We start from the raw sequence: 13,571 nt of genomic DNA, 5'->3' as shown, positions 1-13,571 counted from the left end.
CCCACGGTAGCCAGTGCAAGGGGTTCGTTAGAAGCCTGAGTTTGTGGGGCCAGTGACCGGAGCCCCGCTTGGATTAAGGGCTGAGCTCGCCTTTTACCTCGTGTTCGTGGCTCGTAGGACTTCCTGCCCCGTTCTGCCTGCCGGATCGGGTGTGTGCTGGACACGAGTTTCCGGCCAGGTTGGCAGCTTGTCCTTCAGTGTCCAAGACCCCCCACCCCTGACCAAGCCCCCCACGGGAGAAGCCCTTGAGAATCGCATACTGGACGAATGGCCGCGTAGGGGGCCTAGCTGCGGCCTCAGTTCGCTGGTTCGAGTCCCGCCGGTTTCACCGCACGCAGCGGCCAGTTCGCAGATGGCGGAGCCGATGCTGTACCAGAAATCGGCCAGGTAAGCTCTACGTGGGCGCTCCGCCCACCTCTGGCCCCGCCCACACCCGGCCACGCCCAGAGCTGTCACTGAGCTGAGGGGCGGGGCAGGGCGTGGCTGGAACCCGGAACGAGCCTGTGGGTGGAATTCCAGAGGCTGCTGACCAATGAGCGCAGAGCCCTGTCCGGGAAGGGGCGTGGTCTAGCCGAGGAGGGGGCGGTGTCCTCATTGCCATTGGGCGGTCTGTCCACGTCAGAGAGACGCGTTGCCCCGGAGGTCCGGGGGCGTGGCCGTCGGGGAGGCGGGGCTTCCGGGGGCGGGCATGCTGAGACCGGGCGCCGTCGTCAGCTGACCGGGCCGCCATCTTGTCCGCCATTTGCCAGCGGCCGGGAGCGGGAGCGGGGCTCCTGCTTGGCGGGTCGCTGCCGCCGCCGCCCTCCCCGGACCCCGCCGCCGCCCTGGCCTGGGAGTCCGCCCCGGCGCGGCGGCCGGCAGCGCAGCGCTCCGCGGGCGGCAGGCGCGGCCTCCTGGCCCCCGCTCGGCGGCGCCCGGCCGCGGGCCTCCCGGGGCCAGAGCCCGAGGGCCGCCGCGATGGCCCTCAAGATGGTCAAGGGCAGCATCGACCGCATGTTTGACAAGAACCTGCAAGACCTGGTCCGCGGCATCCGCAACCACAAGGAGGACGAGGTGAGCCCGGCCCGGCGGGGCCCCCGCCCGCCCCGGCCTCAGTTTACCGCCGCGCCCGGGGAGTGCGGGCCTGGGCTGGGCGGCTGGGCAGCGCAGGCCCTCCGGCCCCCGGGCCCCCGGGCCGGGCAGGGAGCAGGAACCCGAAAGCCGGGGCGCCGCCGCGTGTTCCAGAAGTGGGCCTCGTCCCTCCCTTCCCCCAGCGCGTGACCCAGATTAGGGAAGAGCGGCCCGCGCGCGCGCTCGCCGTCTCCGCGCCCGCACCTGGCAGCAGGTGCAGGCGGCCCCGCCCCGCCCACCGCTCCCCTGCAGGGCTCTCGGACAGCGGCTCCCGCACCTGGGCCGGGGCCTGGGTCCCTCCCCGCCGGCCGCCCCCCTGCAGGGCCCTCCCCGCACCTGTGCCGGGGCCTGGGACCTCCCCGCCGCCGCCCCCCTGCAGGGCCCTCGGACACCTGGGCCAGCTCCCCGCACCTGTGCCGGGGCCTGGGTCCCTCCCCGCCCGCCGCCCCCCGCAGGGCCCTCGGACAGCGGCTCCCGCACCTGGGCCGGGGCCTGGGTCCCTCCCCGCCGGCCGCCCTGCAGGGCCCTCAGACACCTGGGCCAGCTCCCCGCACCTGGGTTGGGGCCTGGGTCCCTCCCCGCCGGCCGCCCCCCTGCAGGGCCCTCGGACACCTGGGTCCCTCCCCGCCGGCCGCCGCCCCCTGTGCTCTGGTTCCCGTGCGCAGCGGGGCTGAGGGGCGGGGGCGGGTGGGGCTGTGGTCTGGTCCTGCTGGCCCCGACAGGCGCGGCTCTGGCCCGCAGGGGTCCCTGTCCCCCGGAGGCCCCGAGGCCGTGACCGCGGGCAGCCTCTCCGCAGGTTCAGCCCCCAGCGCTGGAGCCCTGGCCGGGAGCGGGCCGGGCAGCTGCTGCTCCTGGGGCGGGGGGGGGGCGCCGGCCCCCCCTGCCGGCTCGGGAACCCCCCCCCTCCCGCCCCTGGGGGTCTCAGGACGTTTGTGGAAACGGAGGGAGACGGTGAAGTTGATTTTGGTGCAAAAGTTGTTGAACTCCAGGTGGCTTTTAACATGTGTGCTCCAGGTGTTACCACGTGTGCTCCAGGTGTTAGCGTGTGTGCTCCAGGTGTTAACATGTGTGCTCCAGGTGTTAACATGTGGGCTCCAGGTGTTAACATGTGTGCTCCAGGTGTTACCACGTGGGCTCCAGGTGTTAGCGTGTGTGCTCCAGGTGTTACCGTGTGTGCTCCAGGTGTTAACATGTGTGCTCCAGGTGTTACCACGTGTGCTCCAGGTGTTACCACGTGGGCTCCAGGTGTTACCACGTGTGCTCCAGGTGTTAGCACGTGTGCTCCAGGTGTTAGCACGTGGGCTCCAGGTGTTAGCATGTGGGCTCCAGGTGTTAACGTGTGGGCTCCAGGTGTTACCACGTGTGCTCCAGGTGTTAGCATGTGGGCTCCAGGTGTTACCACGTGTGCTCCAGGTGTTACCACGTGTGCTCCAGGTGTTAGCATGTGGGCTCCAGGTGGTACCACGTGTGCTCCAGGTGTTACCACGTGTGCTCCAGGTGTTAGCACGTGGGCTCCAGGTGGTACCACGTGGGCTCCAGGTGTTAGCATGTGGGCTCCAGGTGTTACCACGTGTGCTCCAGGTGTTACCACGTGTGCTCCAGGTGTTAGCATGTGGGCTCCAGGTGGTACCACGTGTGCTCCAGGTGTTACCACGTGTGCTCCAGGTGTTAGCATGTGGGCTCCAGGTGGTACCACGTGTGCTCCAGGTGTTAGCATGTGGGCTCCAGGTGTTACCACGTGTGCTCCAGGTGTTACCACGTGTGCTCCAGGTGTTAGCATGTGGGCTCCAGGTGTTACCACGTGTGCTCCAGGTGTTAGCATGTGGGCTCCAGGTGTTACCACGTGGGCTCCAGGTGGTACCATGTGTGCTCCAGCGAGTCAACAGACCTCTGTGGGGGGGGCCCCACCTGTGTGTGTGTGTGTGTGTGTGTGTGTGTATGGGGGGAGGACCATACCCACCTGTGTGTGGGGGGGAGGGGTGCCCTGCAGTCCCAACCTGTGTGTGCGTGTGTATATGTCTCTGTGTGTGTGTCTCTGTGTGTGTTGTGTCTGTATGTCTCTGTGTGTGTCTCTGTGTGTGTGTGTGTCTGTGTGTGTGTGTGTGTCTGTGTGTCTGTGTCTGTGTGTGTGTGTCTGTGTGTGTGTATCTGTGTGTGTGTCTGTGTCTGTGTGTGTGTGTGTGTCTGTGTCTGAGTGTCTGTGTGTCTCTGTGTCTCTGTGTGTCTGTGTCTGTGTGTCCCTGTGTCTCTGTGTGTGTCTGTGTGTGTGTGTGTCTGTGTGTGTCTCTGTGTGTCTGTGTGTCTCTGTGTGTCTGTGTGTGTGTGTGTCTGTGTGTGTGTGTGTGTGTCTGTGTGTGTGTCTGTGTCTCTGTGGGGGGTCCCCTGCAGTTTAGCCACGCCCCCCTCACAGGCGATGCCTTGACCGCAGGTCCAGGTTCTCTGTCTATTTGAATGTGTGTGTGTATCTGAACCAGTTTCAGAAGGAGGTTGGTCTTCCGTCCTCTGGTCACCCGAGCTGGCCGCAGGGTCAGGGCTGGGCCAGGCGGAGCCCGGGGCTTCCCCGCTCTGCTGCGAGGTGGCAGGGCTGCCGTCCGCTGCTCCCCCAGGCCGTTTAGCGGGGAGCTGGCTGGGAAGTGGGGCAGCCAGGACCTGAACCGGCGCCCGTGTGGGATGCCGGCGTCGTCCTGGCTTTACCCGCCGAGCCAGGGTGCCCGTGCCCGGGTGCGAGGCCGCGGGTCCTGGGCGCTCCTCTGGTCGCTGCCCCGAAGGGCTGGGGCTGCTGCAGGCTGGAGCCAGGTCGCCCACGTGGAGGTGGGGGCAGCCGCGGGCACGGTTCCCTCCTGTCCAGGTGCGCTAGCAGAAAGCTGACTGGGAGCTGGGCAGGGGAAGCCGCACCTCGCTAGGGGTGCGTGTCACGAGGGGCGGAGCCCGGCTGACCCGTCCCCTGGTCAGGGTTGGGGGTGCGTGTCACGAGGGGCGGAGCCCGGCTGTGCTGTCCCCTGGTCAGGGTTGGGGGTGCGTGTCACGAGGGGCGGAGCCCGGCTGACCCGTCCCCTGGTCAGGGTTGGGACTGGGCCTGCTCCTGCAGCCCCGGGCTTCCGGCCGCTGCCTCCTTTCCGTGGTCCCCCTCCGGGGTGGTGCGCGTGGACCTCGCCCCACTCTGCACGGAGATAGGAGGGGCCCAGGGTCAGCGCCAGACGCCGGGGCAGGTGGGGCCTGCGTCCCCTGGGAGCCCGGTGAGGCCAGGTGGGTCAGCACTGGGCATTGTGACAGCCGCCAGCCCCGGCCTGCATCCCTGCTGCCACGCCCTGTGCCCCAGCCTCTGAGCCGCACCCCCCGTCCCCCGCTGCCCCGCCCTGGTCCTCTGGCAGTCCTGGGGAACCCGCACCCCCCCGTCCCCCACTCCCCCCGCCCTGGTCCTCTCACAGTCCTGGGGAACCCGCACCCCCCCTGTCCCCCACTGCCCCGCCCTGGTCCTCTCACAGTCCTGGGGAACCCTCACCCCCCCGTCCCCCACTGCCCCGCCCTGGTCCTCTGGCAGTCCTGGGAGCCCCGTGGCTGCCCTGCTGGGGAACCCGCACTGGGGGGGCCGTCGCCTGCCGAGACCTGCGGTTCTCCAGGAAGTCTGCCCAGCCCCACGAGCGCCCTGGGCCTGGGACCTTCCCTGCCCACGGCCTTTCCGCCTCAGCTCCCGTGGCCTCCCCGCGTCCCAGCCGCGTCCCAGCCGTGTCCTGGAAGGGCTCACCGGGAAGAGGGGTGGCAGGGCCGGCCCGGGGCCGCTGGCCACGCTCCACGGAGCGCTCGGCTCGGTCCTGCGCCCGCCTCCTTGTCTGCAGCCAGATCCTGGCTCTCGGGCCCGTCCGTCCAGTGTCCCAGCGCATGCTGTGCCGGCCCTCCCCCTGCACACCTGCTGTCTCCGTGTCACGGGGCCTCCCCCGGCTCCACCCTGGACACCCGGGGTCCTGGTCGGCGGCTGTCTTGCCCTGCAGTGACGGGCTCGGCCCCCATGCCGGTTCCCGGGGGGCGGCTGGCGCGTGCCGTGTCTGAGGTCTGTGCACTCAGGCGCGGCCCTCACGTGTGGCGGGGGGGGGCCTGGGGGTGCCGTCGGGAGGGGCCAGAGCCGAGCAGGCGCGCTTGTCCTGCTTCCTTGCACCCGGGACCCGTGGCAGGGTAGGCCGACTTCGGGAACTTGTCTGAGCTGACGTCCGAGCGCCTTGAAATGGCCTCGGGCCCCTCGCTGGGCCTGCGGGTCTTGCCCCTTAGGGGTCCCCAGAGACCTGAGGGCTGCCCCTCTGACCGCGGGTGGGTGCCAGCAGCGGGCGGCCCGGCTCCGGGAGGGGGCGCGGGAGGCATGACCTGCAGGGCCGGGGCTCGCTCGGCGCTGGGTGGGCTGTGACAGTGCCGGGCTGTGCCGGGGGGGGGGGGGTGTCCCGACGGCTTTTTCTTGAGTGTAGGTTGTGCTGCCAGCCTCTGGTCGCGTGTAACTGGGTGGTTTGCTGGGCGTGCCGGCACGCTGCGGCACCTGGGTCCGTGGGGTTCTCGGGGGTGCTGCCTGGAGGAGGTGTTTCTCGGCCGCTGGGCTGGGCTGAGGGTGCCGTGCCACGCCCCGTGGTGCCGGAGGCCGTGCAGCTTGCCTGGGCGTGCGAGGTTCCGGGGGCATGCAGGGGTCTGGGCTGTTTCAGGGTCGGCAGCGGACACCCTCCGCTCTCGCGCCCTGGGGTCTGTCCCTCGCGTAGCCGCCGTGCTCGGCGCACTCCGCCTCTGGCTCGCGTGGCGGCTGGGGCAGGGGCGACCTGCCCTGCTGTTGTGGGCATCTGGGGAGTGAAGCCGTAGACGGAAGATCTCTCTCTGTGCGTTTGCAGTGAGTAAAAATGAACTTTAAAAGCCTGTGAAAAACAGTTAAAAGAGGGGACTGTATGTTTACTTATTTATCGTGATTTACTGACTCGGGGGCCGGTGCTGTGGCGTGGAGGTAAAGCCGCCACCTGCGCCCGCGGCGTTGGTTTCCTGCGTGGGCGCCGCTGAGTCCCGGCTGCTCCGCTTCCCGCCCAGATCCCTGCTACTGTGCCTGGGGGAGCCGCTGCCTCCGCGGGGGAGTCCCTGGTGAAGCCCCGGCTCCTGGCTTCGCCTGGCGGGTCTTGGCTGTTGTGGCCGTCTAGGGACTGAAGACCTCTGTCTCTCTCCCTGCCTCTCCCTCCGTAACTCTGAGTTCAAATAAATAAATGAACCTAAAAAAATCATCTGTGGGTTGGAAGGGCACAGTTACAGAGACAGGGAAGGGGGGTCTTCACTGGTTCAACCCCCAAGTGGCTGCAGCGGCCGGGCTGGGCCGGGATGAATGTGGGAGCCAGGAGCTCCGTCCAGGCCTCCCTCCCCTGTGGGGCGGGACCCAGGCCGTGGCCGTCCTCCACTGCTTTCCCGGGTGCCTTAGCAGGGAGCCGGGTGGGGAGTGGAGCAGCCGAGACTCGAACGTGGGGCTCTTACGGGATGCGGACGGGCACCGCGGGCGGGGCTGGCCCCACGAGAGATGTCTCTGTAAGCCGCACTCCCGCGTGAGTTAGTGTCTGAAGGCCCGCGGTGTGCACGGAGTGGCCTGAGCTGTGCTTGACTCGTTTTGCCTGTGGAGCAGCCGCCGGGCCGCTGGCTTTCCGTGGCCTGTGCTGGTCCCCTCCCACCCGCCACGTGCGAGCGCCCTGCCGGGGCCGAGGGGCCGAGGCGGCTGGGTGGGATTTGGCACTCGGTGCTGGAGGGAGCGGGGAGCTTGTTCACGCCCCGAGTCCGGATCGTGCAGCATACAGCCGGCTGTGTGGCTGGGACTTTTCCCTCACAGCCCGTGCTGGGGGCCGAGTCTGGCCTGGCCGGGGAGTGGTCCTAGGGGCACACCAGGATGGCGGTGCTGCTGGGCCGGGACTTGGGGCTGGAGTGCGTTGTCCATGCCGATGGCCCGCGGGGGTGGCAGGTGTTTGGCACGCTGGACCCCGCTGTCCCAGGAGCAGCAGGACGTGGCTCCGGTGGGCGAGCCTTGACCCCGGCAGGTGTCCGTGGGGGCGCCTGTGGCCCTCACGCGGGGGCTGCTGGGTCGCTCTGAGCCCTCCTGGGGAGTTCGGGGTCTCCGGGCAGTGCAGCGCCTCTGTGCAGTCCCTCAGCGTGAGGAGAGCCACCCCCCGCCCCGTCTGGACCCCGTGCTCAGCCCTCCCTGGGTCAGAACCGTCCGAGCGGGGCTCCAGGGCTGTGCGTGCAGAACAGAGCAGCGGCCAGGGAGTGGAGAGCCCGCGTCCGCACGGGAGCTCACGGCGCCGTGGGCTGCGCCTGAGGGCAGCGCCGCTGACCATCACCGCCGTCCACCCGGGGAGCCCCTCCCTTAGCCCCCACGAGGCCACTGCCTGCCTCTGGGTCCACCTGCTGTGGACGTGTCCTGTCAGCAGTCACACTCCGTGTGGTGGTGGTGGTCGTCTTTGTTTTGAAAGGGGGCGTCGCAGAGAAGCGTGGGGTGGGTGTTCTTCACCACCGGTTCACTCCAACGGCCGCAACAGCGGAGCTGGGCCGACCTGCAGCCAGGAGCCAGGAGCCGCTGTTTTTTTTTTTTTTTTTTTTTTTTTTTAAGATTTATTTAATTATTTGAAAGCCAGAGTTACACAGAGAGAGGAGAGGGAGAGAGGGAGAGAGAGAGAGGGAGGTAGGGAGAGGGAGAGAGGGAGGTAGGGAGAGGGAGGGAGGGAGAGGGAGAGAGGGAGAGGGAGAGAGAACAAGAGAGAGGGAGGTAGGGAGAGGGAGAGAGGGAGAGGGAGAGGGAGAGAGAACAAGAGAGAGGGAGGGGGAGAGAGGGAGAGAGAGAGAGAGAGGGGTCTCCCATCCGCTGGGTCACTCCCAGATGGCCACAGTGGCCGGAGCTGCACCGATCCAAAGCCAGGAGCCAGGAACATCTTCCGGGTCTCCCACGCGGGTGCAGGGGCGTGAGGACCTGGGCCATCGTCCACTGCTCTCCCAGGCCAGAGCAGAGAGCTGGATCAGAAGTGGAGCAGCCGGGACTCGAACTGGCGCCCCTGTGGCGGTGGGTTTACCACTGCACCACACACCGGCTCCTTCAATTTTAGTTTTGTTGGAGAGGCACAGACGCTGATCCTCCGTCCAGCGGTTGGCTCTCCGAATGCCTGCACAGCCAGGGCTGGGTCAGGCTGCAGTCAGGAGCCAGGAGCTCTGGGGGTCTGTGTCCCACAGGCCTGCAGGGACCCCAGTGCTGCCTCCCGGGTGCAGGTTAGCGGGAAGCTGGAATGGAGAGGGGCGCAGCGCTGGAGTCCATGCAGGCGGCTCTCGGGGGGCGGGCGTCCCGCGGGGGGACTCGGCCAGCCTGCGGGCGTCCCGCGGGGGGACTCGGCCAGCCTGTGGGTTGTCCTGAGTGGGGACTTGGCCAGCCTGTGGGTTGTCCTGCGGGGGGACTTGGCCAGCCTGCGGGTGTCCCGCGGGGGGACTTGGCCAGCCTGCAGGCGTCCTGAGTGGGGACTTGGCCAGCCTGCAGGTGTCCCGCGGGGGGACTTGGCCAGCCTGCAGGCGTCCTGAGTGGGGACTTAGCCAGCCTGCGGGCGTGCCGTGGGGGGACTTGGCCAGCCTGCGGGTGTCCTGCGCGGGGACTTGGCCAGCCTGTGGGTTGTCCCGCGTGGGGACTTGGCCAGCCTGCGGGTGCCCCGCGTGGGGACTTAGCCAGCCTGCGGGTTGTCCTGCGTGGGGACTTAGCCAGCCTGCGGGCATCCCGCGGGGGGACTTAGCCAGCCTGTGGGTTGTCCTGCATGGAGGCTTGGCCAGCCTGTGGGCGTCCTGAGTGGGGACTTGGCCAGCCTGCGGGCGTCCCGCGGGGGGACTTAGCCAGCCTGTGGGTTGTCCTGCGTGGAGGCTTGGCCAGCCTGTGGGTTGTCCCGCGGGGGGACTTAGCCAGCCTGTGGGTTGTCCTGTGTGGAGGCTTGGCCAGCCTGTGGGTTGTCCCGCGGGGGGACTTAGCCAGCCTGTGGGTTGTCCTGTGTGGAGGCTTGGCCAGCCTGTGGGTTGTCCCGTGGGGGGACTTGGCCAGCCTGCGGGCGTCCCAAGTGGGGACTTGGCCAGCCTGCACACCTGCCCCCCCCCCCCCCGGCTGATACCTTGTTTCGCGTGAACACCGTGAAGCCGGCGCAGCCCGGATTGGGCGCAGTTCAGGCTCAGTTCTCAGAGCGCAGAGGCGCTGGCTGCCTTCTGGAACGTTCTGTGGACGGCGCCCTGCCTGCCTCCTTTAGGCCAAGTACATCTCGCAGTGCATTGACGAGATCAAGCAGGAGCTGAAGCAGGACAGCATCGCCGTGAAGGCCAACGCCGTGTGCAAGCTGACCTACGTGAGTCCGCGCCGGGCACCGCTCGCCCCGGCCTGTTTGCTGGGCGGGACAGGGCGGCGGAGGCCTTGTCCAGGAGTTGTGGCTGTCGGGAGCCGCCGGTCACTGACGCGCAGGGGCAGGGGGACTTCAGCCAGGCCAGGCGTGGCGGCAGGCGCTGGCCCTCTCGCGGGTACGTGGGTGGAAGTCCGAGGGCGGAGGCGTGCCAGGTGAAGTCCAGCCGTGTGCGGGCAGGTCCGTGGCGGGGGTGAGCCCTGGTCTCAGCCCTGCCAGTGAAGGCCCCGCCCCCGCCCCCCCGTCACAGTTACAGATGCTGGGATATGACATCAGCTGGGCCGCCTTCAACATCATCGAAGTGATGAGCGCCTCCAAGTTCACGTTCAAGGTGAGCCCTGGGCCCCGCGCGGCCCTCCCCGCCCTGTCCTCTCCACCGGTCCTCACGTGGGCAGTTCCCGTCCAGCGAGAGTCTCTTGTTCTATGAAAGCAGTGACGGCCGAGGCAGGTGGGGTGTGGGGTCAGGGAGCAGCGGGCGGGGCCTCTGTCGCCCGAGGACGGCTCCGCTGGCCGGCCGGGGTGAGTTCCTCCCGCGGGCGCTGTCTCTCACTGTTTCCTGCTGGTCCCCGCGTCGCGGGTGTCGTCGGCGTCGCCACGGCATTGTACACTGCCCGGGCGGTGTTTTTCTTCCGTGAGGAGATGGGTCCCACTCCGGCTCCCTCTGCAGGAGGCCCCTGTCCCGTCAGGGACCCTGCTGTGTGCCGGCTCCGTGAGCGTCCGCAGCGCCGTCTCACACCCCACAGCCAGCCTCGTGTGCCGGGCCCTCCTGGGCCGGCGAGGAAGCTCCTGCTCCCTGGGGCGGGCCCGGCCCCTGTGAGCTCTCACCGGGGGTGCACGTCCCCGCCCTGCGCCCCACTCGGGCTCACTGCCTCCGGCCGGCCTCGCTGTCCGTGCGGTGGGCGGTCTTTCTGCCTGGCGGGCGCCCAGCGTGGGCGGCGCGCTCCGTCCGGGCACGCAGAGCTCCAGCCTGGCTCCTGCCAGCTGTGGGGCCGGTGCAGCCCGGAGCCCCGGGACTGTCAGAGCTCCAGGCCGGAGTGTCCCACAGCTGCCCCTTGCCCCTTGCAGACCGAGACGGAGACGCGGCCCCTGGTGGGGCTGCGGGGTGTTGGGAAGGGGGTTGGATGTGGGCACAAGCCTTAGAAGCCAGCGGCTCCCAGCGCTGCGGCCAGCGGCTGCCCGGGCCCGGGCGGAGGTGCCCCTGACCGCTCTGTCTGCCCCCGCAGCGCATCGGCTACCTCGCGGCTTCCCAGTGCTTCCACGAAGGCACCGACGTCATCATGCTGACGACCAATCAGATCCGGAAGGTAGGCGGCCCTCTCCCGCCACGGCCCTCGGCCGCAGGGCTGCATCCAGTCCTGATGCGGTGCCAGCGAGCGTGCGCATGCGTACACACGTGGCCGGTGTGTCTCACGCGTGAGCAGGGCGGGCGCAGAGCTGTGCTCCCGTGGGTGCGAGGCCAGCGCTGCTGGGTCCCCCCGTCTTCATTCTCCCTAGTGGCACTGCAGGCTGTGCCCGGGGCTGGCCCTGGGGTCGCTGTCCCTTCGAGTCCCGCAGCGTGCGGCGTGGAGTGGCGTGTGACGCTGGGGTTCTGAAGCCGTCCGCTGCGGTGCTGCCCTCGGGCCCCGGTGCTGGGAGCGTGTCTTGTCTCCTGCCCGTGTTGGAGAAGGGCCGTCCGCCTGTCATGGGCAGCTGGCCCCGGTCCAGCTCCTGGCCACCCAAGCTGGCCCAGTGACCTGGGCTTGGGTTCTGGGGCGCGCTGTGGGTGGGCTGTGGACGCGCTGTGGACGGGCTGTGGGCGGGCTGTGGACGGGCTGTGGGTGGGCTGTGGGTGGGCTGTGGACGCGCTGTGGGCGGGCTATGGACGCGTGGTGGGCGGGCTGTGGACGCGCCGTGGGCGGGCTGTACGTGGCCGAGGAGGCTGCTGGGAGCCGCATTATGCAGCTGCCGGCTGTGGGGCAGGCTCGGCCAGGAGCAGAGAGGGGACCGGTGGGAGGCGTCGGGACTGGAGTCAGACGGAGGAGGGGAGTGGGTCCCGGGGCGGTGGGCAGGCAGGGAGACAGAAAAGCAGGGCTCTGTGTGTCCGGGCCAGCAGGCTCGGGCTGGGTCTGGGCTCCAGCTGTCGCTGCTGGCCCCGAGGGGCCTCCGGGGGGGCTGGTACACGGAGGGGCTCGGGCTCTCGTGCTGCGCCCACGTTGCCTCCCGGGCCCTCGCCAGACGTTGTGGACGGCCCCACCTGCCCCTCAGCGCTCGGCCGCTCCCAGCGGGACGCGTTCCTTGTGGCTCCTGAAGCTGGCGGAGGCCCCCTCTCCCCCTTCACGGGGCAGCTTCCCGGGGGCTCCCGCGGCTCTGCTGCCGCCCCGCGGTCAGCTTTGCTCCAGTGGACGTCTGACCCACTGAGGGCTAGGGCTGTGCTGAGAGACAGCGCGTCCATCCGCTGGGCCCCTCCCCAGTCCCCCAGTGACGGCCAGGAACCCCATCCGGGAGTGGGGTCAGGAGCCGGGGCTTGAACCCGCGACTGTGATGTGGGACGCGGTGCGTGCCCGCCCCTGTGTGCGGGTTCCCACGTTCCCTCCTTGGCCTAGGGCACAGCGACTGCTACTGTGTTTGATTACCTTTTAGGTTTACTTTCTTTCAAGGTTTGCTTTAGGTATTTGAAGGGTAGAGTTACACAGAGTAGGAGAGACGGAGGCCTTCCACCCTCTGGGTCACTCCCCAGATGGCCACACGGCCAGAGCTGGGCTGGTCCGAAGCCAGGAGCCAGGAGCTGCTTCCGGGTCTCCCACGCGGGTGCAGGGGCCCAGGACCTGAGCCACTTTCTGCTGCTTGGCACCCAGGCCGCAGCAGGGAGCTGGATGGGAAGTGGGGCAGCCGGGACTCGAACTGGCGCCCGTATAGGATGCCAGCGTCACAGGCGGCGGCTTTACCGCTACGCCACAGCGCCGGCTCAACACGGCGACCGTCGAAGCCTGGGTTTTCACGTTCACTGCCATGGCCTAGGTCAGCACTCAGCCGCATCTCAGGGGGCGCAGGCCTGTGATGAGAAGCCCCGGGCTCCCTAAGCCAGCCCCTCGCCGAGGCTGTGTTCCTCTGTGCTGAGGCAGGAGCCCCTGTGGGAACTGGGGCTGCCAGGGGGTGGGTCCTGAGGAGGGCCCCCCCACCCCCGGGGCTGCTGAGCCAGCCCGGCGCCTGGGTGGAGCTGGGATGGGGGCGGGCCCAGCCTTGCGCGCTCCCCGAGCTGGTCCCGCCCTCTGCTGGTGGGGAGCACGCAGCCCCTCCCCCTGCAGTCGGAGCCCTCCCCCCAGGCCTGTCCCAGAAGGCTGGAAGTCATCCCTCCCTGGCCAGGGGCAGGCGGGGGCGTGGTGGGGCGTGGCGGGGCGGGGCCTGGGTCTGCTGAGCCGCGCCCCTCCTCTTGCAGGACCTGAGCAGCCCCAGCCAGCACGACACTGGAGTTGCACTGACGGGTCTCTCCTGTTTTGTCACCCCAGATCTTGCCAGAGACTTGGCAAATGACATCATGACCCTGGTGAGTGCGCCCCCCACGCCCCCGGGGAGCCCGGCTGCGAGGCGCCAGGCCGGCGGCTTCCTCTGACCGCAGGTCCTCCCCGGCGCCCTCCGAGGGCCCCCTGCGGTCGTTCCCAGCTCAGCGGTGCTGGCGGCGTGCAGGCGCCCAGGGCCCCCGTCCGGCACGGCAGCCCCCTCCGTGGCCGTGGCCACACCCTGGCCCGTGGTCTGGAAGGCGGGTGGCTCTGGCGCTCAGCTTCCGCGTGGGGGCTGGGGCGTCGTGGCCCCGGGCGACGCCCGTGCTCGGTGGAGTCCCCGGCGGCTGGTGTTCCGCAAGGGCTCCGAGGGACAGGCCCGGCCCGGAGGCACCGTGGTGTGGCCGTGCAGGCCCGCGGCTCGGGTCGCAGTGCCCGGCCAGCGGGACGGGGCAGCCGCTGCAGGGCCGCCCGGGGGAGGGCAGCCCCGGGCCGATGGCCGCTGGGACCACTGGGCTTTCCCGCTCCGTCTGTCGCGCCCCCTCCGGGGGCTGCCGCCGCCTGGCCCGTGGGTGGC

The 13,571-nt window shown here is 69.2% G+C and overlaps 1 protein-coding gene across 1 annotated transcript in view; it reads left to right on the top strand.

Annotated features, from left to right (window-relative positions):
• Positions 1-718: 718 nt before the first annotated feature.
• Positions 719-13,571, top strand: part of AP3D1 (adaptor related protein complex 3 subunit delta 1) — a 32,598-nt gene continuing 19,745 nt past the window's right edge. Inside the window, 5 exon segments of the mRNA XM_070058547.1 lie at positions 719-1,053; positions 9,372-9,467; positions 9,769-9,849; positions 10,742-10,822; positions 12,934-13,041. Of these exon segments, the coding sequence (XP_069914648.1) occupies positions 958-1,053; positions 9,372-9,467; positions 9,769-9,849; positions 10,742-10,822; positions 12,934-13,041 (462 nt within the window). The 5' untranslated portion in view covers positions 719-957.

Source organism: Oryctolagus cuniculus, chromosome 16 (genome assembly GCF_964237555.1).
Source record: "Oryctolagus cuniculus chromosome 16, mOryCun1.1, whole genome shotgun sequence".
NCBI lineage: Eukaryota > Metazoa > Chordata > Mammalia > Lagomorpha > Leporidae > Oryctolagus > Oryctolagus cuniculus.
The sequence above is the reverse complement of the archived record's forward strand: the minus strand, read 5'-3'. Positions and strand labels throughout refer to the sequence as shown.